This window comes from Mauremys reevesii, linkage group 2 (genome assembly GCF_016161935.1).
Source record: "Mauremys reevesii isolate NIE-2019 linkage group 2, ASM1616193v1, whole genome shotgun sequence".
In the NCBI taxonomy this organism is placed as follows: Eukaryota; Metazoa; Chordata; order Testudines; family Geoemydidae; genus Mauremys; species Mauremys reevesii.
The window spans coordinates 183,750,860-183,774,371 of record NC_052624.1 but is presented as its reverse complement, the minus strand read 5'-3'; the positions used below and the strand labels follow the sequence as shown (position 1 = coordinate 183,774,371).

At 42.6% G+C, this 23,512-nt stretch overlaps 2 protein-coding genes across 5 annotated transcripts in view; both read left to right on the top strand.

The window, feature by feature from the left end:
- Positions 1 to 1,618, top strand: part of ARMH2 (armadillo like helical domain containing 2) — a 40,844-nt gene extending 39,226 nt beyond the window's left edge. Inside the window, exon 4 of the mRNA XM_039527791.1 lies at positions 1,603 to 1,618. The gene's annotated coding sequence lies outside the window, so the exon portion shown is untranslated. The remainder of the gene's footprint in view (positions 1 to 1,602) is intronic.
- Positions 1,363 to 21,855, top strand: C2H6orf62 (chromosome 2 C6orf62 homolog). 4 transcript variants are annotated; one of them, XM_039527788.1, is made up of 5 exons: positions 1,363 to 1,383; positions 10,864 to 11,040; positions 11,797 to 11,922; positions 15,807 to 15,941; positions 20,555 to 21,855. In XM_039527788.1, the coding sequence occupies exons 1-5, from the start codon at positions 1,378 to 1,380 to the stop codon at positions 20,678 to 20,680; spliced, it is 570 nt and encodes a 189-aa protein (XP_039383722.1). In that variant the 5' UTR covers positions 1,363 to 1,377; the 3' UTR covers positions 20,681 to 21,855. The 4 variants fall into 4 exon arrangements, with proteins under 4 accessions (XP_039383722.1, XP_039383721.1, XP_039383719.1 ...); XM_039527787.1 differs by lacking the exon at positions 1,363 to 1,383 and adding an exon at positions 5,145 to 5,268; XM_039527785.1 differs by lacking the exon at positions 1,363 to 1,383 and adding an exon at positions 5,312 to 7,436.
- Positions 21,856 to 23,512: the final 1,657 nt, after the last annotated feature.

The following is a 23,512-nucleotide window of genomic DNA, read 5'->3' as shown; positions in this document are numbered from 1 at the left end:
GCTTTGGTTAAGGTACGACTGATGTTATAATGACAAACATTTGACAATCTAGGGCTAATTAGGTACTCCTATTTAAACTGCTTGTTTTTACTCCTAAATACGGAGGTATTGTTAGCAAGCATTGCCATAAAAAAAATCAGAGGAGATTAACATTTTCTTGAAGCAGTGATGTGTAAAGGCATAAACATAAACTATTTTCTCATAAACTATTTTCTCACAGACACTGTGAAGGGAGAAGTGAGAGAGACACTTTCACCCCACCAACTCCCTTTTACTGTGGTACCCCTCTTGTCCCTCATATAGCTGCAGAACAATGAGCTGATTGTCCCCCTCAATTATGGTTCACCATGCAGTGTATTTCAGAGCAGTATGTCCTGGTTCTCCAGCTCCTGACCAAGGACTCACCCCTGTAGTACCCAAATAGATACACCCTCCCACTTTGAGAGTGAATCACTGATAACCATTTTGTGAATACAGTCTTTCAATCAGTTATGCACCCGCCTTATTTCACTGGGACCACATTTCCCGAGTTTGCTTAGGAGAATGTCATGTAGGACTGTGTCACAAGCCCTATTAAAATCTAGATATATCACATCTACTGCTTTTCCCCCATGCAGTAAGCCAGTAATCCTGTCAAAGAAAGAAATTAGGTTGGTTTGGCATGATTTGTTCTTGACAAATCCATGCTAGTTATTCCTTATAACCCTATTATTCTCCAGGTGTTTACAAATGAATTGTTTAATAATTTGTTCCAGTATCTTTCAGGTATCAAAGTTAAGGTGATTCATCTTTAATTCCCAGTGTTTTCTTTGTTCTCCCTTTTAAAGAAAGGTGCCATTTACCCTTCTCCAATCTTCTGGGACCTCACCTGTCCTCCAAGAGTTCTCAAAGATAATTGCTAATGGTTCTGAGATTGCTTGAGCTAGTTCTGAAAGGTCCCTAGAATGAATGTCATCAGGCCCTGCTGAAGTGAATACATCTAAATTATCTAAATATTCTTTTAACTGGTCTTTCCCTGTTTTGGCTTGCATACCTTCCTCTTTGTTGTTAATATTAACTGTGTTAAGTATCTGGTCACTATTAACCTTTTCTGGGAAAACTGAAGCAAAATAGTCATTCAAGCCCTCAGTTTTCTCAATGTCATTAATTGTTCTCCCTCCCTTGCTAAATAGAGGACCTAGTTTCCTTTTTCTTTCTTTTGCTGCTAATATATTTAGAGAACCTTGTGAGTTGTTAGCAGACAATGCCAGGACCCTTGGCTCTGAGGATGCTGCCTTATGTCCTGCGGATCCTATCAGACTGGTTTGGATCAAAGGGGTAAACGTCTGGGAACTCACATGAACAAAGGAACTCTGGAAGGAAGCTGTCTCTGAAGAGATGGGGGTAATTATTTGGGGGAACCAAATTGATAGAGAAACTCTGTGGGGTGTTTGAAAAAGTTAGGGCTGTCTAATTTACCATCAAGGGATGATAAACCTTTACGTAAGATAAACATGTGTGTAGTCTGTTTGCTCTTTTAAAATACTTTTTCACTAAACGCTTTACTCCTACTGTTATTGTATTTTGGTTTTTAAAAGTCTGTCTGTTTACTGTATACCCTAGGTCACAGGCTCCTGAAGGGAAGAATACAGGTACTTGAACTAAGTCAGACCTGTTGTGTAAGGATGGTTGATCCACAGGAGACTGTAGATCAGGGCCTGGCCTAAGAGTGGGAGAATTGCAGAATTCCACCCCAGAAGAGGTAAATGCACGAGGCCTGACCCCTGAGGGGGAGCACTCAGAGGGACCAGAAAGGAGACAGATTCAGCTAGCTCTGTAACTGTGACAGTGGCTGCTTCTGAAATCTAATTACTAATTAAGCATCTATGCTTAGAATAAGAAATAACTGTATAGTGTCTTTTATCAATTGTTGACTCTCTCTTAACCTGGGTTTCCTGTTCAGGAGCAAAGGACTTGGTTGAATGGGAAACTTCTCTTTTGTAATGCAAAAGAAGTTATATATTGGCTGGCCTTCTGTCAAATTTTCCAAGTGCTCCCATTTTGCTGCCTTTGTTTAGATGAGCTGGTTGCCACAACTCTTACTGAAGGTATAAGGTTAGACAGGTTCTGTGACTGTTCCTCCTCCCTTTTGTGGCACTTGCAAAATGCTGAGTAGGCATGCAAAGGCAATTCCTGCTCAGCAATTCTTCTTACACCACTGAAACTGAGGCTTTGTCTACTCTGCCACTTTACAGCGCTGAAACTTTCTCGCTCAGGGGTGTGAAACCCCTCCCCCGCGAGCGCTGCAAGTTTCAGCGCTGTAAAGTGGCAATGTAGACAGTGCACTAACACTGGGAGCCGCGCTCCCAGCGTGGGTAGCTACTCCCCTTGTGGAGGTGGTTTTTTTACAGCGCTGAAAAAGCTGTCACCCAGCGCAGATGCTGCGACTACACAGCCACGTTAAAGCGTTGCCGTGCTAGTGAAGACATTCCCTAACAAACCTATCTGGGGCAGCCTTTCATAGGGCAGTAGCAGTTCAGGTTTGGAGTAGCCCTTCATAGGTCAGTAAAGTCTTGTCTTGCAATGTTAATGCTGGCCTGCCCTGGGGTTAGCAGATATGGGAGTTCTAGTGTAGACAAGGTTTTGGCTGCTAAGACAGTTATCAGCACTAGTGTTTGTGGCTAAATAATGCTTTACTGAAAACTGTAATGCCAGTCAAACCCCATCTACACTACTGTTCTCAATTTGGGTAATATTGGTTCACAATTATTGGAACATTTTCTAAAAATTTCCTACTATATACAAATCCTAGGTGTCTAGGTACAAAGTGATGCATGTCACTTATAAGTTTTAATGTCGCAAGTTCTAAATTAATCAAACTACTGTGGAAAAGATCAGTTTTTCAACAGTTCTCTCATATTTCTATTGACTAGTAAAAAGGAAAAACTCTTTAGCTCATACCTGTCATGAGCTTTTTTTGTACAATTATTTGAGAATTAACTGTCCTAGAGCAGGTTTTCAAGATTTTCAAACTTTTTTTCTGGGGACCCAGTTGAAGAAAACTGTTGATGCTCACGACCAAACGGAGCTGGGGATGAGGGTGTGGGAGAGGGCTCTGGGCTGGGGCAGGGGGTTGGGGTGCAGGAGGAGGTCAGGACTCTGGGTTGGGGTGCAGGCTCTGGGGTGGGGCCAGGGATGAAAGGCTTGGGGTGCAGGAGGGGCTCCAGGTTTGGGGCGGGCTCAGGGCTGGAGCACGGGATTGGGACACAAGGTTGGAATGTGGACTTACCTCCGGCGGCTCCAGGTCAGCGGCACAGCTGGGGTGCAGAGGCAGGCTTCCTGCCTGTCCTGGCACCACGGACCATGCTGCACCCCGGAAGCACCCAGCAGCAGGTTTGGCTCCTAGGTGGAGGCGTGCAAGCAACTCCACATAGGGTGACCAGATGTCCCAATTTTATAGGGACAGTCTCGATATTTGGAGCTTTGTCTTATATAGGTGCCAATTCCCCCCCCCCTCCTGATTTTCCACACTTGCTGTCTGGTCATGTAAACTCCATGTGGCTTTCACCCGCAGGTACCACCACCTCCAGCTCCCATTGGCTGAGAACCGGTCAATGGGGGTGTGGAGCCGGTGCTCAGGGCAGGGGCAGCGTGCGGAGCTCCATGGGCCCCCTGCTGGCCACTTCTGGGGCACAGCCTGGTGTTGGAACAGGTAGGCACTAGCCTGCCTTAGCTGGGCAGCACCGCCGACGGGACTTTTAACGGCACGATTGGCGGTGCTGACCAGAGCTGCTAGGGTCCCTGGGTGCTGAGCAAGGTGATCCAGTGCCTTACATGCCATGACCCACTACTGGGTCACGACCCGAACTTTGAAAAACACTGTCCTAGAGGATACTGAGTAGCTAAGGAATTGCTGACAATATAATACCACCATATATTGTTTGGATTTCGTGGTTAAAAAGTTTCCCATTCTCCCATGTTAGCCCTCTAAAAAGCTTATTTCTGATTCAGTGATTTTGCAAGGGCATTAATACGTCCTGGCCTTTAGCTGCCACATACAGATCCGTGTCCGTTAGCATAAAGTCTTTCTACTTTAGTTATGTTGCTCACAGAGTTTAATATAGACAAATGTTACTCCCACACTCTCTGTGCCTACCCAGTCTCATACCCACTGTCCCGACTCTCATGCTGCACTTTTTTAAAAATCATTTCAGGGCTGGCACAATAGCATTATGTTGTATTGAGACAAAATAAACACCACAGCACCAGGATGGGTCTTTGATTCTTACACTAGTGCCTTTGCAGGTGGTAAGGTGACCAGATGAGGGGAAGAAAATATCAGGACACATGGGGGGGGGGTCGCCGGCAGAGCAAAACAAAAATGAAGTGCCACAAATATCACGAAAAATTACATCCCGACCAAACATCGGTCAGGACGTGGAACAAACACCTAAATATCAGGACAGTCCTGATTTTATCAGGACGTCTGGTCACCCTAGCAGGTGGTTAGTGGCTATCTACTGTACATGATGTAACAGGGGATCCTTAATGTTGTGCGTTTCTTTCAGGGTAGGGGGAAGGTGGGGGGGAAAAAAAAAAAAAAAAAAAAAATGCTTTATGGCCCCCCCCCCCCCCACGCTACCCTGCGCTCTTGGAGCCACAGCCCAGTGCTAGGTGTCTCCCTGGCCGTGGCTGCCGGGATCTCAGTGCCACTGGCTGCGAGGCTGCAGTTTGCCCCTTAGCTCCGTGTTCAGCTGCCAGGCCGCCCTGGGCGATGCGCCGCGACACGGGGCCGCCTCCCCGCAAGCAGGGCCACGTGCAGCAGCCGCCCCGGCCGCGTCAGAGCGCGCGGCCCTGTGGGGCGGGGGAGGGGCTGCCAGCCCGACCCTGCGCCCCAGCGATTGAAGGCGACGCCCGGAGCCAAGGGCGGGGCATAGGGCGACACCGAGACGCCCCGCTCCCCTCCCCCCTCCACAGGGACACGAGGGGGAGGGGCAGCGTGGGTCTGATTGAGCAACTCCATCCGGGTCCCCGAGCGGGAAGCGGCGGCGATGGCTGCGGGTCACGTGCGTCGCTAGAGCCCCGTGACCTGCGCTGAATTGGGGGGGGGACCCGGGTTCGCTACCGTAAAGCGATGCACAACCTTCCCTTCCCCCCCACTTTCCCTGTCGCGCGCGGGGCATAAGCCGGCTCTTCCCCCCTGCCAAAAGCACCACTAGCTCGGCCGCTACTATGGGCTCCCTGCTGGGTCTTAGGCTCGCGCCGCACCCCCCGCAGAGCTGGGAGATGGTACGTGCCAGCGGAGCGCGCTTGCGCAGTGAGTCCCGGGCGGCGTCTGGTCTGGGGCTCGGGCAGGCGCTGCCATTTTAAGTTGTTTGTTCTCGCTCCGTCCTGTGGCTGCCAGTCGCTCCCGGGCCTGAGAGGCGCCTCCGCTCTCGCCGCCGCCTGAGAGGAAACGCCGGGGCCGCCTGGGCGGTGCGAGGCTTCCCCACGCACCCGCCGCCAGGACTCGACGCCATCGCCTGGTCTTCTCCGTAGGAGCCGCTAGCGCAGGGACCCGGCCGCCTCCTCCTCCCTCCTCCGCTGCCGCCTCCGCCACCATTTCCCCTCCCCCGGCACCGGGGCGCCGAGCGAGACTATGGGGACCACGCTGGGGCTGAGCAGCGGCAGAGCGGGCGGCCCGGTCACCGTGTCCAGTGCAGCAGGGATGGGGGGGCTCGGCGACTTCGTGGCTTTATCTTGACATGGCTCCTCCCCGTGCTGCTAGCAGCGCCGCCGCCTCCACTGCTCCTCCTGCGCCCGCCGGCTGCGGGTAGCGAGCGGGCCTCGGTTTCTGCCTGTTTCCTCCGTCTCCTGCTTGGGGGAGATTTGGGGGTGTTTTTCTGAGAGGGGAGGAAAAAAATCGGTGGTTTTTTTAACCTAGTCCGACGACTTTATTTTGGGTTAAAAACCCTTTTAAAAGCCCCAACCCCCTAGACAAAATGGCTGGAGTGAGGCAAAAATAACCTACAAAGAATATTTGTTTTTTGGGTGTTTTTTTTTTGCAAAAAAATCTGCCACCAAATTTTCGGAATAAACGGGGGAAAATTGGTAAAAATTTGCACTTTCCCCTTCCCCCCCAAAAAAATCTGTTTTCAAAGCAACCCCCCCGGCCTCTCCATGTCTGTAAAGTCGCTACCATGAAGTGAGAGGGGGAACCCCAGGCCACTGAGTCGGTGCCTCGCTGCCCTGGCACAGGCCGCCCGCCGCCGTCTTGTGTAGGGAGAGGCCCCAAGGGGAAGTGAAAAGCATCGGCCATGCCTAGCCCCAGCTAAATCGGGCTCCCTGCGGAGCGCAGCAGCAGCGGCAGAGAGAGGAGGATCCCCGGGGGATCAGCAGCCCAGGGAGACACTGGGGTGTTGGGGAATGTAGGACTCTCACCCTGAGGGGTGGGGAGAGTCGAGACCGGGAGATCAAGTCGTGTTTGAGTCTCTAGGTGAGATAATATTGTCCCTTCACCCACACCCACCCCTCATCTATGGCCATCATGATCCCTCTTCTCCTTGGCAGCGGCAGCCTTAGGGCGATGATGTGCCTGATGATGAGCAGGATGAAGTTAGAAATGACTCCGCTGTTTTTTCTCTTTGCTCTTCTGCAAACCAGCACCGTGTTGTTTGTAGTTGATTTTGTTGTTGGCGGGGAAATCTCGTACCTCCCGGGACGTGCACTCCTCCTCCTCTGTACTCTCTTCTCTGCTCTCCATCAAGTGTAATAATCCCAAAAAAAAAAAAAAAGGGGGGGGGGCAACATAGCAATAGCGGAAATCTGAGAATAATAATCAGCAGAGTCATGAATCTGGCAGGGGTAAAACGCAATTTGTAATTTGTTTTTTATATATATATTTCTTTTTTCTTTTTTTTTTTAAGCAAGGCAAAACTAACCCCACATGGATTGGGCTTGTGCCAGTTGCTTTTTATTGTACACATAAATCGTGATAAGATTTTTTTTTTCTTTTCATTCTCACCCACTTATTCGTGTGGTTAAACTCTTCACACAAGCATATTTTCTTCAGAATTTTTAGGTTTTGTTTTTTCTTGGTACTGTTGCAGAATTGCTTCTTGTCCAATCATGGTTGGACGATTACATATTTTGTTTCTTGACCCCTCTAATGTGATAGCCTCATAAAATATTACCTGAGGTGCGTTTTTTTGGGTTACATTCGCGTTTTATCTATTCAGTCGTATTAGCAGGAATAAAATGACTTGTTTCTGTTGTACTTGAGTCTTATGAAAAAGTGCCCATAGTTTAGTGACAGATTCCAAAGGCTTTAGTACCACTTGTGTTACAAAATGGGGGACCCAAACTCCCGGAAGAAACAAGCTCTGAACAGACTTCGTGCTCAGCTTAGAAAGAAAAAAGAATCTTTAGCTGACCAGTTTGATTTCAAGATGTATATTGCCTTTGTATTCAAGGACAAGGTAACTTCATTTTAAAATCTTTTTTTCTGTGTTGTCTGTTACAATAGGACTTCAACTCTTTGTATACTGGTAACAGTTATTTTGCAAAATGATCCAAGGTCAAAAATGAAATTTAAAATCTATTTGTCACCATACTGTCTTAAGGTTTTCCTTTAAGTGACTTTGGCTTTCATTTGTCATGTGCTTGCACAGGTTTGTGAATAGTGATTGCAAACTCATCATTGGGACACTTGCATCCAAATCTTTTCCCAGAGTGGGAGGGAATTAAAAAGTACAGTACAGGTCTGTCGCAATTTACGCTCATTTAACATGCACAATTTCAGCTTTACGCTGTATGGCCGGAATGCGGAGGCGTGGCCTCAAGATTTAAAGGTCCTGGGGCACCAGCTGTGGCTGGGAGTCCCAGGGCCTTTAAATCACTCCGGGGGCTCCCAGCTGCAGAGATGGCTGGTAGCCCCTGGGGCGAACTAAAGGGCCTGAGGCTCCAGCCATGGTGGAGCTCCAGGCCCTTTAAATGCCAGTCCCAGCCTAGCTGCCAAAGCCTGGTGGACCCCTTTAAATCCCGCCCGTAGCTTCCGTGGCTGGGCTGGGGCGGCATTTAAAGGGCCTCTCCGGGCTCCCCGCCGCGGCTAATGTGCTTATGAGAGGCACAGTTGTGACAGAATTGGCTGCAACAACTACTGAAGTTATCACCTTTATCAGATTAAAACAGAAGTTGGTTGTGACTGCCTTTTAAAACACCTTTTGAAATGGTACAGGTGTGCATGGATATCTGAAGCTGCTGCTGTCATGCTTGAAAACAAGTTTTTATTTGCTTGGCTGCAGTGAACAGAACTTCTGGATGTTGTCATGTCTGTCTGTCCCTTGGATAACTCATCTATACCTGCATTTGTATCTTCAATGTGGGTTCTGTCTAACTGTTGGCAGCTATTTTTTCACTTTAATGTTTGTAAAACTCGGTTCACTTAGAATTAGATTGAATTTCTAGGATAATTCATTAGTATGTCAAACTAGTTTAAATTTAAAACTAGGATGAAAACTTTAACTACTGCAATATGTGTTTATTCCAGGAATGAGGGAAGAGGCTATATTCCAGAATGTGATGCTAATTAGTTGAGCAGACTTAAGACACGTTTTTAGGCCATGTCTACACTAGCACTTATGTCGGCAATACTTTTGGTGCTCAGCGGTGTGGAAAAACACACACCCACACCCCAGTGACATAAGTTTTGCTGGCATAAGTGTTTATGTGCTCATGTTGGTGTGGTGGGAGATGCTCTCTCTGGTTCAGCTGGTGTTATGTTGTCAGCATAACAGGGCTACACAAGCGATCTTACAGCAGCACAGCTGTATCGATGCTGCTTGTAAGTGTAGACATGGCCTTAGTCTGCAGTTACTTTCTGAAAGCTCCTTTCCTGAACTCCTGAGGTGGTGTTGACAAGCCTCTAGCTCTAAATCTAACTCGAACCTCAGTTTTGTGGGAGTGATACCCATTCCTGGCAAATGGTATTCAGTTTGTCTGGTGATAATGGATATGCAGGTCTCCCTTGTTCTTCCTGGACAAATTCCGTAGACAATTGCTGCAATCACAGATCTATGAAAACCAGACACAAAGGAAGTGAAAATCTAAGTAACTGAGGAAAAATGATTTTTTTTTTGGTCAAACCGTGTTACACCTTTCTCTGCCTTTTCAATGGAGCACAAACTAAAATTACTGTGAACATCTGCATGGGAACGTGATAGTGTGGACTTGCGAGTCTCTAGTTGCTATGTCATAGGGCAATAAAGATGACTTCTTAGTTTATTCATGGCCACTATCATGCTAAGATTCCATGCTCAGTAATAAGGTGGCAGCGTATGCCACTCCATTTAAGAGAAATGTAAATGTTTAAGCAATGATAGCAATTACATTGTCTCAGCTTTGTCTGCTTGAAAACTAGTGATAATACCAGTGAAACTTCCTAGATGGTTTTTGGAAGTGTCCTACGCATGCAAATTTGTGTAGGTGTTCTGAAACCTTGCTTACATCCAAGTAGAGCATTCCAGAGTCCATCTTGCTGTCAGTCCTGCACCTGCACACTAAGACTTAGGGTGTTTGAAAGCTTAATGGGTGTAGGAAAGAGTAGCCTAGCCTGGAGCATACAAAAAAGGGGAAGCTAAAATAATGTCTATTACGGAGACTGAATATGTGCTATATCTCTAATGAGGTGTTCAGAAGAGAAGTCAAGAGCCTCAGTGAATTATAAGAAAGCCCTACAGGCAAACAACCTTTGTTTACAGGTGATGTATGTGTAATGTAAAACTGCTTTTTGTTCCTATGACTCAGGGATTCTCAAAAGGGGGGAGGTTGGGACCCCTCAGGGGGTCATGAGGTTATTACATGGGGGGAGGGGTGCAAGCTGTTAGCCTCCACCCCAAATCCTGCTTTGCATCCAGCACTTATAATGGTGTTCAATATATAAAAGTGTTTTTTAATTTAAAGGGGGGGGGTTGCACTCAGAGGCTTGCTATATGAAAGGGGTTCTCAGTACAAAAGTTTGAGAATTACTGCTATAAGTGTTCTCATGAATGGGAGATGCTGATGCAGTTGTTCATAGGTAACTGTCAGTGTGGAAACCATGCAAGAATCAGCTGTGAAAGTGAGTTTAGAAAATGAAGTAACTCTTCACTGGTTGACAGTCTGTGATTGCTAGAATTAAGGCTTTTCTACACTACCACTTGCTTCAGTATAATGTGCCCCTTAGGGGTGTGAAGAATCCACACCCATGAGCGAATTAAGTTACACTAAGTCAGTGGGAGAGCTTCTCCTGCAGACATAGCTCCTGACCCTCCTGGAGGTGGAGTAATTAAGTTGACAGGAGAGCTCTGTCTGGCTTAGACTGCAGATGCACACTCTAGTGTTTCTAGTATGGACTAGCCCTTAGAATTGTTCCCAAATTGGATCTGCCTCCCTTCTACTGATAGTGGAGTTCTTTTAGTAGGGGGAAGAGACGCTTAAACTTCCATTTGATGGAAATTGACAACTTTACAGATGTGAAATGCCTTTGATTAACTTGGTTCACCAGCAGAAATCTGTATCTAGAGCTGTTGCCAAGACCACAGCTGTCAAATTTTGACAAAGTTCCAGTCCTATCAATGCTTGTGCATGTGTTTAACTTGAAGCATGTGCGTAAAAAAACTTTTGTGAAGATTGGGGCCTGAGTCATCTATCTAATAGAGCTCTTTGATTTATTCTCTGTCTTGAAGAGTTTTATGAATAACTTCTTAAGACTGAGTTATGACTCCGAGACACACCACTAATGCAGTGCTTAAGCAACACTAGCAATGAGGGGAAAACATGCAGGCTTTGAAATGTTGTTATAATCACAAACTGCTTGGAAAAAGTATAGAACCTTAATGTGACTACTGTTTTTTTTTCTTTTTTTAGAAGAAGAAGTCAGCACTTTTTGAAGTGTCTGAAGTGATACCAGTCATGACCAATAATTATGAAGAAAATATCCTGAAAGGTGTGCGGGATTCCAGCTATTCCTTGGAAAGTTCCATAGAGCTTCTACAGAAGGATGTAGTACAGCTTCATGCACCCCGCTACCAGTCTATGCGCAGGGTAAAGTTATTCATTAAACTTACTAGTTTTTGGCCTGAATTCTGAACAATTGTGAGCTGTTCTTACCAATCCTGGGCCCAATCCTACATTCCTCCAATCTTTTGTTGAACTAGAACTTTGGGTACCTAAAGAATGGTGAATTATGGGTACAGGTTGGGGGCTGAACTGAAATGTGGCACGTGCTTATCCTGGAATCAGATGTACTTATGTATTTGTGTAATTATTGAAACTCTCCATTTGTACTTGAATGGAACAGATTATATATTTAGAAATTTGAAAGTACTTCTTCCTGCCAGCCTTGCCCTCTTCTAGTGGGCAAATATTAATCTTCAAAAAGCAGTATTTTTGTAGGATGGCTAAATGCTTATTCCATTTTTGAATGAATATTGAGATGAATGACATTCAGATAATCCATGAAAAAATTATAATAAGCCTCTTTGAGACTAGAAGTTGCAAAAGTGGGGACTGTTATGTAACACTTACTTTGCAGTAGCATGTAAAAAGCCAACTAGGTCTCTATGCTAGCTCTTGTGCACACAGAAAATTTCTCCCAGTTCTTGTCCCAAATCATTTGCTTTCTCAAACTAGACATAACAGGTAAAACAGATAAAGTAGTGGGTTAGGATGGAAGAATGTGGAGACAAATTTAAGAATTGTGAACATTGTTACTGTATGTAAAAGTGAATTATATCTGCTCTTGCACTGATTGTTCTGTAAGAGTAATTTACAAGTGAACTACTCAACTCCTTCTTGCAGGATGTGATTGGCTGTACCCAGGAGATGGACTTCATTCTTTGGCCTCGGAATGATATTGAGAAGATAGTCTGTCTCCTGTTTTCTCGGTGGAAGGGATCTGATGATGAGCCCTATAGGCCTGTTCAGGTATTCTGTAAATTTTAAAAAAACCAACCACATTAACTTATTTGAAATGTTAAGATTTTAATATTTCCTGTGAAATGCCAACTTGTTCCTTAGGCTCTTTGTAGCAGTGTGTAGTGAGCTCCTGCCAATTTCATGCTATTACAAACTTAATGCAGGAGAAGTCATCATAGCTAGGTGAATGTGAAAGTAGCTTCAGCTTGCCATAGGATATGGGAAAGGATTTTTAGTTCAAGTATTGTCAAACTACTCCTCTTTGGTCCTGAGCTTGTGCTCATTGAAGTCCATGGTAAAGCTCCTATTGACTTCAGTGATACAGGATCAGGCCTTTACTTAGCATAGTATTCTCTTTTGAACTAGAATGATAGTGAGTGTGTTGTACATGTTGCTTGTGAAAGTATATTCATTTTCATAACCAATAAATTGGTATCAAGATACTAGTGATAAATTCTCAAGCATTTATAAACTATTGGCCACTTCTGTTACAAAGCAGCTAAAATATTGAATGCATACTTTCTTTTGTTACTCACACTAAAAGTCTGCCAATACCACTATTAGAATATGAAAGAGATGCAATTCCAACTTTTGTGAATGTTAGAAGATGCAGAAACTGGAATTAGACATCCCTGTTTTCAGTACAGTCCAAACTTGATTAGTTCAACCTTCTTTCCTGATAAATGGAGTTGTTAATGTTTGATAAATGGAAGAGGAGAGCGACTAAAGTTTAGATGCTAGTCTTTAACTTCAAGCCAAGAAATGAATGTGTTATATACATGTTAGCTTATCACATTCAGATATTGAAAATATTTTATGCTCTCTGCTCCTTGCTATTGCGTAACGGGCAATAAGCAATTCCAAGTGTTGTGCTGCCATTGGTGATGCGAAGGTGTTCTAACAAAACAAGATGAAGTTCCTGTTAGACACTGGGTTGAAATGGTACCTTTGTCTACATTTTTAATGTATCTGTTATGGTTAACACCTACAATGTCCGAGTGAGGGACTACATAATTCCTTGAGTTTACTAACTTGTTTGTCAACACTTTAAGTGTACAGTCAGCATCACTTCCCCTGTTTGTGTTTCATAAATAAGCAGAGTGAGAACCAAAAGGAAAATTTGATTGTAAAGATGCAAGCTGGAAAGGAAAGCAGGCAGAGTACCTGAAACTGCTTGCAACTCCACTTTTTATTTAAGCAGCCAGCTGTCTTAATTTCAGCTACACTTGAAACACCAGAGAGCAAGATTAGTGTTTCCTAATGAAAGGCGAACAAATTTTGCACAGATCTCACTTCAAGCTTTGAGTCAAAGTAGAGTTAAATATATCATTCTTTCCTATAAAATCTAAATAGTCTTAGATTTGGAAAACTGTGATAAGGACTTAACTATGCAGCATACATGATGGCCACTAGTTTTCTGCAAAAATAAGTGGTTTTTTTTTTTTAAAGAATTCTACTCAATATATCTTCTTAAAACTGAATGCATCTGCAACTAAGGGCTTGGCTACACTTGCTAGTTACAGCGCAATAAAGGAGCCCTGGGCGCACTAGCTCACTACCTGTCCACACTGGCAAGGCACGTAGCGTGCTCTGACTCTGCGGCTACAGCGCTGCTGGTACTCCACCTCAGTGAGTGGAATAACATTTGCTGCGCCCCCACTGGAGCACCGCGGCGTCAGTGTGAACAAGGTGTTGCATTATTGCGCTCTGACCTCTGGAAATGTTCCATAATTTCCTTAAGTCAAGTGGCCACTCTTGTCATTGTTTTGAACTTGCTGTAGGAATGTGGATATGTCCTTTCAAAGCTCAGTTTCTGACAGCTGGTTGCTTATCTGCTCCAGGACAAAGGAATGCTGCTTGCTATGAGAGAGAGAGAGAGAGGCGGGGGTGGGGAGGGAGGTCTGCTGCTGTCTGAATTTACAAGACCATATTCTGACACACTCTTAGCCCCCAAAAACCCACTCTCTCTCTCCCTCCACATACACACAAGACACTCCCTGTCACACTCCACCCCACCCCCCACATTTGAAAAGCACATTGCAGCCACTTGCATGCTGGGATAGCTACCACAATGCACTGGTCTTTGTGGTGTTGGAAGATCTGCTAATGTGGCCACGCCACTGCGCTTCCAGCTGAGAGTGTAAACACTTCGCAGCATTTTCCCTGCTGCGGTCTCTTGAAGGCTGGTTTAACTCCCAGCGCTCTACATCTGCAAGTATAGCCATGCCCTAAAAGTGAACTGCAGAGAAAAGTACTTGTGCCCTGTAGTGCTGCTTAACAGTGTGTAAATTGTCTAAAGTCTCTAAGCTTCTATTTGACTTGACAAATACCATCACATTTCATGCTAGTGAGGGATGTGCCCCATGAAGACTTTGACGCAGTTTTTAACTGGCCCACTCACAATGAGTAGAATCACAAGTTGCTGCTTTCCCAGCTTTTGGTTGAAGGGGAGCTATTGAGTATATTTCTATATATCTCCCAGATGTCTATGAAATTTCTCTGTTTCAAACATCTCCGTCTTCCTCAATTGAAAGTTGCTCTGGTGTCAAATTCTCCAAGTCACTACCCTATCAGTTTTTCACCTACAACAAACCAAAAAAAGCCAAAGAGGGCAAGGACTTAATTTAATGGGTAGGATTTTTTTAACAGCATTGAGAAGCCTTGGAAGAAGTGGTCTGCTCTACAATCTATGTGACCTTTTGCTATGCCAGTCACCTTCAAAGGGGTGCTGGCATGGTTTGTTTTGTTTTTAAAACTACTTGGGATATGTGGTTTTTTTTGTTTGTTTTTTAAACCATTTAGATTTTGTTACTTTAAGTTCTAATAAATCCCTAGAAGTTTTATAAATTAATTTTAAATGTATTTAAATAATTCTGTTGTATTGCAGCCTAAATGCACAAATAGTGCTAGTGCATGAGAACCAGAAAGTGAAGTACTGCAAGCACTATTTTTCTTGTCAAAGCCGATTAAATGCCCCCCCCCCCCCCCCCAAAAAAAAACTGGTTTTGAGAATGTAACTACTAAAGAAGCAGTTTTAGTAGTTCAGGGTGTAAAAAGGAATCTGTTTTTGTTAAAATGTTTCTTAATCTGACAGCCTCTAAAGCCATGCTAATGTCTCTTTTGCATTTGTAAATAGTTCTTCCATTCTTGATGTAAGTTGATGCCCTTGAAATTGGTAATTTTTATCCATACTGCTCTTACTAGCTACACACTGCAAAGTCTATCTCTTTAGGCCTGGTCTAAGCAGACTTGCACCACTTTAGCTATATGTGCATGTTTAAACTGATGTAGCTAAATGGGTGCAAGTTTGCTCAGACAAAGTCTAAGAGTTAAGGAGCAACACCCATCAGGCAAGATATTTAATCCATTTGGAGTTCTTACAAGGACACAGTTAATTTGAAAGTCAATTTCAAACTGATATTTGTAGGTACTACACACTTGGCCTTCAGTTGCATTGTCATTTTTATCAATTGAACTTCAACTTTTTCAAATTTTTCTCTTCTCTTCTCCCCCCAAAAAAAAAAATTTCATACCCATACTACAGGAAAAACTGACAATACTCGGAAGTGCTGTCAGGTGTGCAAAATAAATAAACCTAGAGCTTTTTTTCCTCTTTGTTATAATAATGCAGCTTGCTCATGTGCCTCTGCACTGCTTATTTCTCTGTCCAGTAGCAGAATGAAATGTACATCTCTGGTCACGTTCTCTATTGTTAAAAACCTAATGAGTAGCAGTAAAACTGATCATAGTGTCTCTTGCCCCCAAGCTTAAAATTGAGCAGTAGAGAGGGATCAGCTCTGGATTTTAGTAGTCTGACACTATTTAGATCAAACACAGAATGTTAGAAATTTAATGTGGTAAGCTTTGTAAACACTGCCTTTATTCCTGTACAGGCCAAGTTTGAATTTCATCATGGTGACTATGAAAAACAGTTTCTGCATGTTCTGAGCCGAAAGGACAAGACTGGAATTGTTATCAACAATCCTAACCAGTCAGTGTTTCTCTTCATTGACAGACAGCACTTGCAGGTAAGCTTGTCCTCTGCACACTTTTCAGAGCATAGTTTTAAGGACCTGGAATATTAGCTCTTAGTTTATGAGACGACACTTTATCCTTTTGTAAGCACATGAAAGGAGAGTAATTGTCCAAAGGTTTATAAGTGATCTAGTTGTAAGTATTTATCTAAGTTTACATGAACAAAATTGCCACTGTCATGCTTGCTATTAACCAATGGTGCTACAAACCACCATTCTGAAGACTTAAAGATGCAACAACTGGATATAAGCAAACAATCTTGCCAAATAAGATTGATTCCAGACTTTTTTGTTCTGGAATCTATTGGAAATAACTGCTAAAACAGATTCCTTATATTTTGGAAAGTCAAAGCAATTTTGGCTTAATCCTTTTTGTAGTTTTATTAAGTAACTCAACGCACAACTTACAGTTGGAATGAAGAATTATTGGAAGAACAGTTCAGAGGTTTCATAACACTTTCATCTTCTAAACATTGCAGATCTTGTCGAAGACTTAATTCTTATACATAATAAATGGTCATTGTCAGAAATCCCTCCTACTCAGGCCAATGATCAATCAGAGGCCTATTTGGAGCCCTGCCATGTTTCTCAGATCAAACTACCAAAAAATCTCCCATTAGACAGGAATAGTATCCTAAATAGCATCCTCTTTCAAAACATCTGTTTTCAAGGCGCTCAGTTGCCTTTACTCCTAGAATCATAGAACTGGAAAGAACCTCAGTCTTCTAGTCCACTCCCCTGCACTCAAGGCAGGACTAAGTATTATTTAGACCAGTGGTTCTCAACACATAGGCTGTGTGCGGCCCAGTCATCACATAACTGCAGCCCATGTGAAATCCTTGGGGCATACAAGTAGTATATTTTGTGTGGATGCGGCCCACCTAACACAGAACTGCATATACGGCACACAGTGGTAAATAGGTTGAGAACCACTGATCTAGACCATCTCTGACAGGTGTTTGTCTAACCTGCTCTTAAATCTCCAATTATGGAGATTCCACAACCTCTCTAGGCAGTTTAAAAACGTTTTACCTAATGTCCAACCTAAACCGCCCTTGCTGCAATTTAAGCCCATTGCTTCTTGTCCTATCCTCAGAGGTTAAGGAGAACAATTTTTCTTCCTCCTCGGCCTTGTAACAACTCTAGTATACTTGAAAACTCATCATGTTCCCCATCAGTCTTCTCTTCTCCAGACTAAACAAACCCATTTTTTTTTTTCAATCTTCCCTCATGGGTCACGTTTTCTAGACCTTTAATCATTTTTGTTGCTCTTCTCTGCAGTTTCTCCAGTTTGACATCTTTCCTGAATTGTGACACCCAGAACTTGACACAGTTCTCCAGTTGAGGCCTAATCAGCGCAGAGTAGAGCGGAAGAACTATTTTTTGCCTTGCTTACTACACCCCTGCTAATGCCAACAAATAAATAAATAAATCAAACATCATTCTGGGATATTTAGCTTATGATCCACTATGACCTCAGATCCCATTTCACAGTACTCCTTCCTAGGTAGTCATTTCCCATTTTGTATGTGTGCAACTGGTTGTTCCTAAGTGGAGTACTCTGTATTTGTCCTTACTGAAGAGACTCAGTGTACATATAAGATAGACTAAAGCTGTGGTGTGAGAGCCACAGTTGACAGCTTTGCTCCTGTGGCACAGTGGAACACTCTCTCTCTCTACAATAATAATAATAAAAAAAAAGAGAGGCTGTTTAGGAGACTGACCTTTGTCTGGAGCTGGCCCAAGACTGGAATGAGCTCTTTAAGGACCATTACAAACCTCACCACCTTAAGTAGCTTGAATTTAGAGAAGTTCTTTGACCTTGCCTTCTCTAGTATACACATGTATTTGAAAATTTCTGTGCATGCTTGTCCCCCTGAGGAGAAGATGAGACTAAACATATGACATGTTAGTCATGCTGCACTGGAAGGCTCTCAGGTTCTTCTATCATGCTCACTAGTATCTATGTAGAACAGAATCTGTCTTCCATTGCAACAGCCCCTATTCTTGCAGGTTTTAAAACTGATAATTTTGTCCAAAAGTTAGGTAATGCTTTTTGAACAGCAACAGTTAAAAGTAGGATTACTATTGCTGGAGGAGGAAAATACCTTCCACAATTAGTTATGTTAGCTACAGATTGATGAAGAAATTGCTAAATCAAACTAATCACTGTTTATATTTTGCCATTTATGTTAACTTACCCAGAAGCAAAAGTTAGTGTTAACAAATGATTGCCATCACAGAATATTGAGGTTGTCTTGAGATCAAGTTTTTTCATACTGCTTGTGAGAGTAGATGTCAGGGCCTTATATAAACAGGTAGGGCTTTGGAGCTGTGCTCCGGCTCCGCTCCAGGCAAAAACCTACTGCTTCGGCTCTGCTCCAAAGCCCTGTAAACAAGGACAACAAACTTCGTGGAAACTTCAGTCTTTGCACATTCAGCTCCTCCTTTAGCAGACCCCCTTTTCAGACCAATCCCTTGCTTTAAACCATTATGTAAAACTTAATGGAAGAGGAAGCCAGTGACTCTGTCTGATTTCCATATACAGTAGCTAGCATGAAACAGCGAATACAGGTTGCCTCTTCTCTTTCATAAGACTACGATGCTGGATTTGGAAGAGTCTCTAGTTTGTGTGAAGTAAAATTTCCAGGGGTGTGTGTGTATCTAGTAGTCTAACCTAATTTGTCTCCACTTCCAACTAATCTCAGGGTAGAGGAGTTTTCACTAAGTTTTTCTTCCTTTGCTCACCACACCCTCCTTGATGCAAAATTTCAAGGAAGGGAAGAGTTGCCACCCACCCTTCTCTTGGCATCTTTAGCTTTCCAGGCCCTTTCAAGTTTAAGATACCTGGTGTAAGAAAATAATCTAACTAGTCACTGACTCACCAGAAGCTTTGCTTAGAACACTGCTTTGCATATGCCCCGCTCAGAAAACAGTAAGGCAAACCCTTTAAATTAGGGCTTCTACAATGATATAACCTATACCAGTTTCCTCCATCAATAGTTGTAGGATTGCTGTGATCTGTAATTGCCTTCTTGACTACTAAATCTCTTTTGCCTTTCTTAATGGTATTTCCCTTGCCATCCCAAATATTGCCTTTGGTCAACACAGTGGTGAAGTTGAGGAGGAAAGCGGACTGTTTCTTGTGTATGGGGGGAGAGATCCCAGCCCAATCTTCCAGTGTTCCAGGAGGCTACTGGTGACTTGCAAATCCCTAATACTGTTCCCCTTTCCCTACAGCAGAAACCATACATGAAACTTTGAAAATCAACATCAACTTAGAAATGTATTACATTTAAAATGATTAATGCTTGAAACAGTTTTCAGTTTTTTTTAAACTGATCAAACTGGCATAACCATGGCATAAAAATCCAAATTTAAAGTTAGCGAACAATAGCAAGTACTTTCTTATTGGGTGGCTTCTGCAATAACCTCAAGCAGGATCCAATTCAGGATCCAAAGACTTCTAACTTAACTGTAATTCTCATTTGTTCAAATATCAAAAGAGGGCTACCTTTCTAAACTCACTTGTAAAACCCCGGCTGTTCCAAATGTAACTTCTTTTCAGGATTCCCTTGAAATCCTTGGGTTTACCTCAGTGTTTCCTAAATAAATACTTATAAATGTTTGGGTTAATTTAAAACAACTAAAGAAAGCTGGTAGTTCTGGACAAGCTCTTCATGCTTTGGACCAGAATCGTAATGCATGACCATATGAGCCACACAAACCCCAAAAAGTTGCAGAAGCCTACCTCTATACCACCTTACCACCAACTTCTCCCACCCCTTAATTTAGAACAGCTTTGTGTAAATGAGCTGTACTACTGCTGAGTTTGAGACAAACTCAGCAATCTTGGGGTTGAAAACAGCATCTTATTTTAGTAGCTTGTTAACTGCAGCTGACAGAACAGGAGGCAAGTACAGTATCTATTTGAAACTATTGGAGGAAATTGGTGAACTCTAATTATCCAAACTGTTTTCTGGCTAGGAAACACTGCAGCTACCACCTTTAGTCTCAAAATGCCAAGTGATCTTCAGCAGATCCTGACTACCCATAGCCATTAAAATCTTTGGGGGGGGGGGCACGGGGAGCTCAAACAGTGTACCTTAATATTGGGGTATTGATTTGGTACTGAAGCAGAGAATAGTGCTGCCTCTCTATTCTGCATGCTGACCAGATTATATTCAATTTAGTTTGAGAGCTGAGATCTCAGCCTGAGATGATGTGGCTGTGTAGCTTCCCCATGCAGAGCTGAATAACTTATTTTTGTATGAAAATATATTCTGGAGAATCTCTTGTTATACAGCTAATGTTAAATCTTCACACAAGAAGTCTAATTTGGTAGCCCCTCCTACAAAGACACTATGCTACTTGTCAGATTCCACTCATGGTTGTAAAAACATGTTAAATAGTTTGACATTGTCCAATATTTTGATCCGACTGCATACACAGAAGGGGTTGAAACAGAATGGTTATAAGAATCTCATATTTATTTTTAGGGATTGTTTTGAGTGGAGAAGGGTAAATATTACACCTGTGCAAATGTAACTTTTTGTTTGACTACGTTAGGTTTGAACAAACTAAATACTTTTTTTTTCTTTTCCCAGACTCCAAAAAACAAAGCTACAATCTTCAAGTTATGCAGCATCTGCCTGTACCTGCCACAGGAACAGCTCACCCACTGGGCGGTTGGTACCATAGAGGATCACCTCTGTCCTTACATGCCAGAGTAGGGTACTGGCCAGCAAAATGGGGAAGATCACAGAATGCAGCAGTGAATTCTCACTTTCCTCACCACTTCATTCTTTCAGAATTTAGAAGAAAATGGACTCATGTTCAGAACACTATTCATTGTGAAACTTGATCATCCTGGATTATTTTTTAATCATTTGTGTATCAGAACTTTACAATTTTTTTAAATGTTTTCTGCATGGACTTTGTGAAAGAGAGGATGCTCTGCATATTTTTGCATTGTGTCAGCATCTTACTAAAATGTGAAATGAAAGGACTGTTGTACACTGAAACAAATGTATCTGAAAGCACAAGGTGATCATTTGTGGTGGTGTTCCCATTTGTGCTGATCATGCCCCTAACATCTAATGTTAGTCATCAGTATTTGGAGGGTGAGAAGTGAATGTAACGGGTATAAAAGCCTTATAGCTTTGCTGTTAATGATTGTATCAGAGAGCACTATCCGATTCATTCTAATGAACAGAAAAGTGGCTGTTAAAATAGAAATATAAATGTGGGGAAAGAATTCTTATAAGGAAAAAAGCATCTCATTCAGTGTAGGCATTTCTTGCCTTTTTTTATTTTGCTGGGCCATGTTTAAGTTTACTGGCACTTTCTCTTTTGGATCTTTCCCCAAGTTGCTGTATAACTGTATAAAAAAGTATTCTGTTGAGTTGGATACATTTATACAGATTGAGGCAGACCTGGAGTCTGAAGTAGTTAAAGCAGCTAAAAGTAAAATAGTAGCTGCAGAAACCATGTTCTTGGTAGAGGATTATTTTTTCTTGAGAGTTGAGACTTGTAAACTTGCTGGCGAACTGCAGGAAAATACTGGTTTCTAAAACATTTCTTATGGAAAACCCATTGAGGGTTTTTGAAATAGATGTTATAAAGCAGTTGTGAACTTCACTGTAAAATAGTGTTTGGAGTGTCAAAAGTTGGTTCTGGCAGAACATTTTAAGACTGTGCAATGAAATAAGGAAGACTACTGTATAGTTTTGATGACAAAGAAGGCTTTGCTTAAGGGTTGAGTACTTTACTGGAGTAAATCTGTATAAGCCTGCTCCCTTTGGGTAAAACTAGTGCTTACCTGTTTAAATTTGTATTTAGCTTTTGTTTGGAATTGGAAAAATTGGAAATTAAATAAATTAGGTGAAAGATGACAATGTTAATTTTATGCAAAGCTCATGAGTTTAATTACTTAGCTCGTACTATTTTCTTACAATATGTCATCCACAAATATTTCAGACTTAAAGCTTGTAGAACAGTCTAAGCATTGCCACTAATTTTCACTGGAGAAACTAAGATGTGTTCTCAGCATCTGATACGGTTATGGTAATGTCAGTCTGGCATTTAAAAATATAGTGATGTGACAACATTAATATTATTAAACTAGTGACCAAAAGCAGCTGAATTCACTTAAGGGCATGCTGGTGTGTCAGAAGCACTGTGAATTCTGATTATTCTTCCCCCCCCCCACACCTTTTTGTCCTGGCAAGTCCCACAAAAGGGAAGGGCTGCTGAAGTGAAATTACATAATTTCAATCTATTAAAAAAAATTGCTTCCTCTTTTCCCTACTCCTGTTGTTTTAGGGCCTGATCCTGAAAAATGCTGCTAGGCATTTGGGAATATGTGAAAATTGGCATTACTGCCAATAGTACTGGTAGGATCAGTTCCTAACTGGTAACTGTTTTTTCATTGACCTGTAAGACAAACAGTAATACCAGACTACAGCTTGGTGAAACTTCAGTTCCACTTCTAGAATATTGTCTTTAACAGTCTTGTTTGAACACTAACCTACTAATGAGCTGTTCAGGGTTGCTCCTGTGTTGTCTTGGGCAATGCATCTCGGGTGGAAATTAGTGTTTCACTCTGTCCTTGATCAAACTTTATTTATAGGGTGTGGTATTGGCCATCTCAGTTGAGATTCTGGTCACTGACAAGCAAATGATTCAAAGGATAAGAGTTAGTGAGGGAATTGATTTTCTTTTCCGACTGTTAAGATTCTATAAACACCAAGATACTGGTTTATGAGGACATCTCCAAGTTTATCCACAGTGGCCAGATCCTTCATCTTACTTTCTGTAACAGAATTTTTAAATTAATCTGTACTCAATCATATTGCTGCTGTCTTGTGGATTTGTATAGGAATCTTAGATGTATAGGTATCAGACCTACATTGTGGCAGAGACCTCAATTTAAACAGTAGTATACTCTGAAAACATGTCCCATTCCAAGCTATACATTATTATTTACACTCTTTTTGATAAATCTATTGTATATCACTACCAAACTTTCTGACAAGTAACAGAACTGTAGAAGTTTGTCAGGAAAGGAGAAAGGGAAACAGGTTTTAATAGGTGGGTTGGGATGTCATTGGAGCCTTCTGACTTCTAGGGAAGCTGTAGGAGGCTGGCTCCCCCTTCCCCCCAGTATTTATGAAACTTAAATCTCTTGCTCTGAGAAGGGGCGTCACCATCTTTCTTCTTCTCTTGGGAAGAGCATGAGAGACCTCACATTTCAGAAGTATGTTGAATTTCTCCATTGACAAAATGAGGCAGAGTATCTCCAACTATGGAGAACATTGAATATTCTGGTGTTAAAGTTCTCACCCTATGAGAGCAATTCATGTCATTGAGCTATTATTTTAGGCCATCTTTGGGGTCATATCCTGCTAGAGGTGTGTGAGCTGATGCAATCTTCACAACTCTAAAGGCTAGGGTTCATTTTATTAAATCTTTTATGAAGCATAGTTGTGCTAACTTAAGTATACGTAACAGCTCTGCATAAACACTCAAAGCATACCTTTTGAAAAGGTTTAGCTGTTTAGTTA

What these genes read in the sequence shown, in the direction of transcription:
- C2H6orf62 (XM_039527785.1), top strand. Translation starts at nt 7,308, where the DNA reads ATGGGGGACCCAAACTCCCGGAAGAAACAAGCTCTGAACAGACTTCGT. An exon ending in AGCCCTATAGGCCTGTTCAG is followed by an intron (nt 11,923 to 15,806) that starts GTATTCTGTAAA and finishes ATTCCTGTACAG; the next exon opens with GCCAAGTTTGAATTTCATCA. An exon ending in TTGACAGACAGCACTTGCAG is followed by an intron (nt 15,942 to 20,554) that starts GTAAGCTTGTCC and finishes TTCTTTTCCCAG; the next exon opens with ACTCCAAAAAACAAAGCTAC.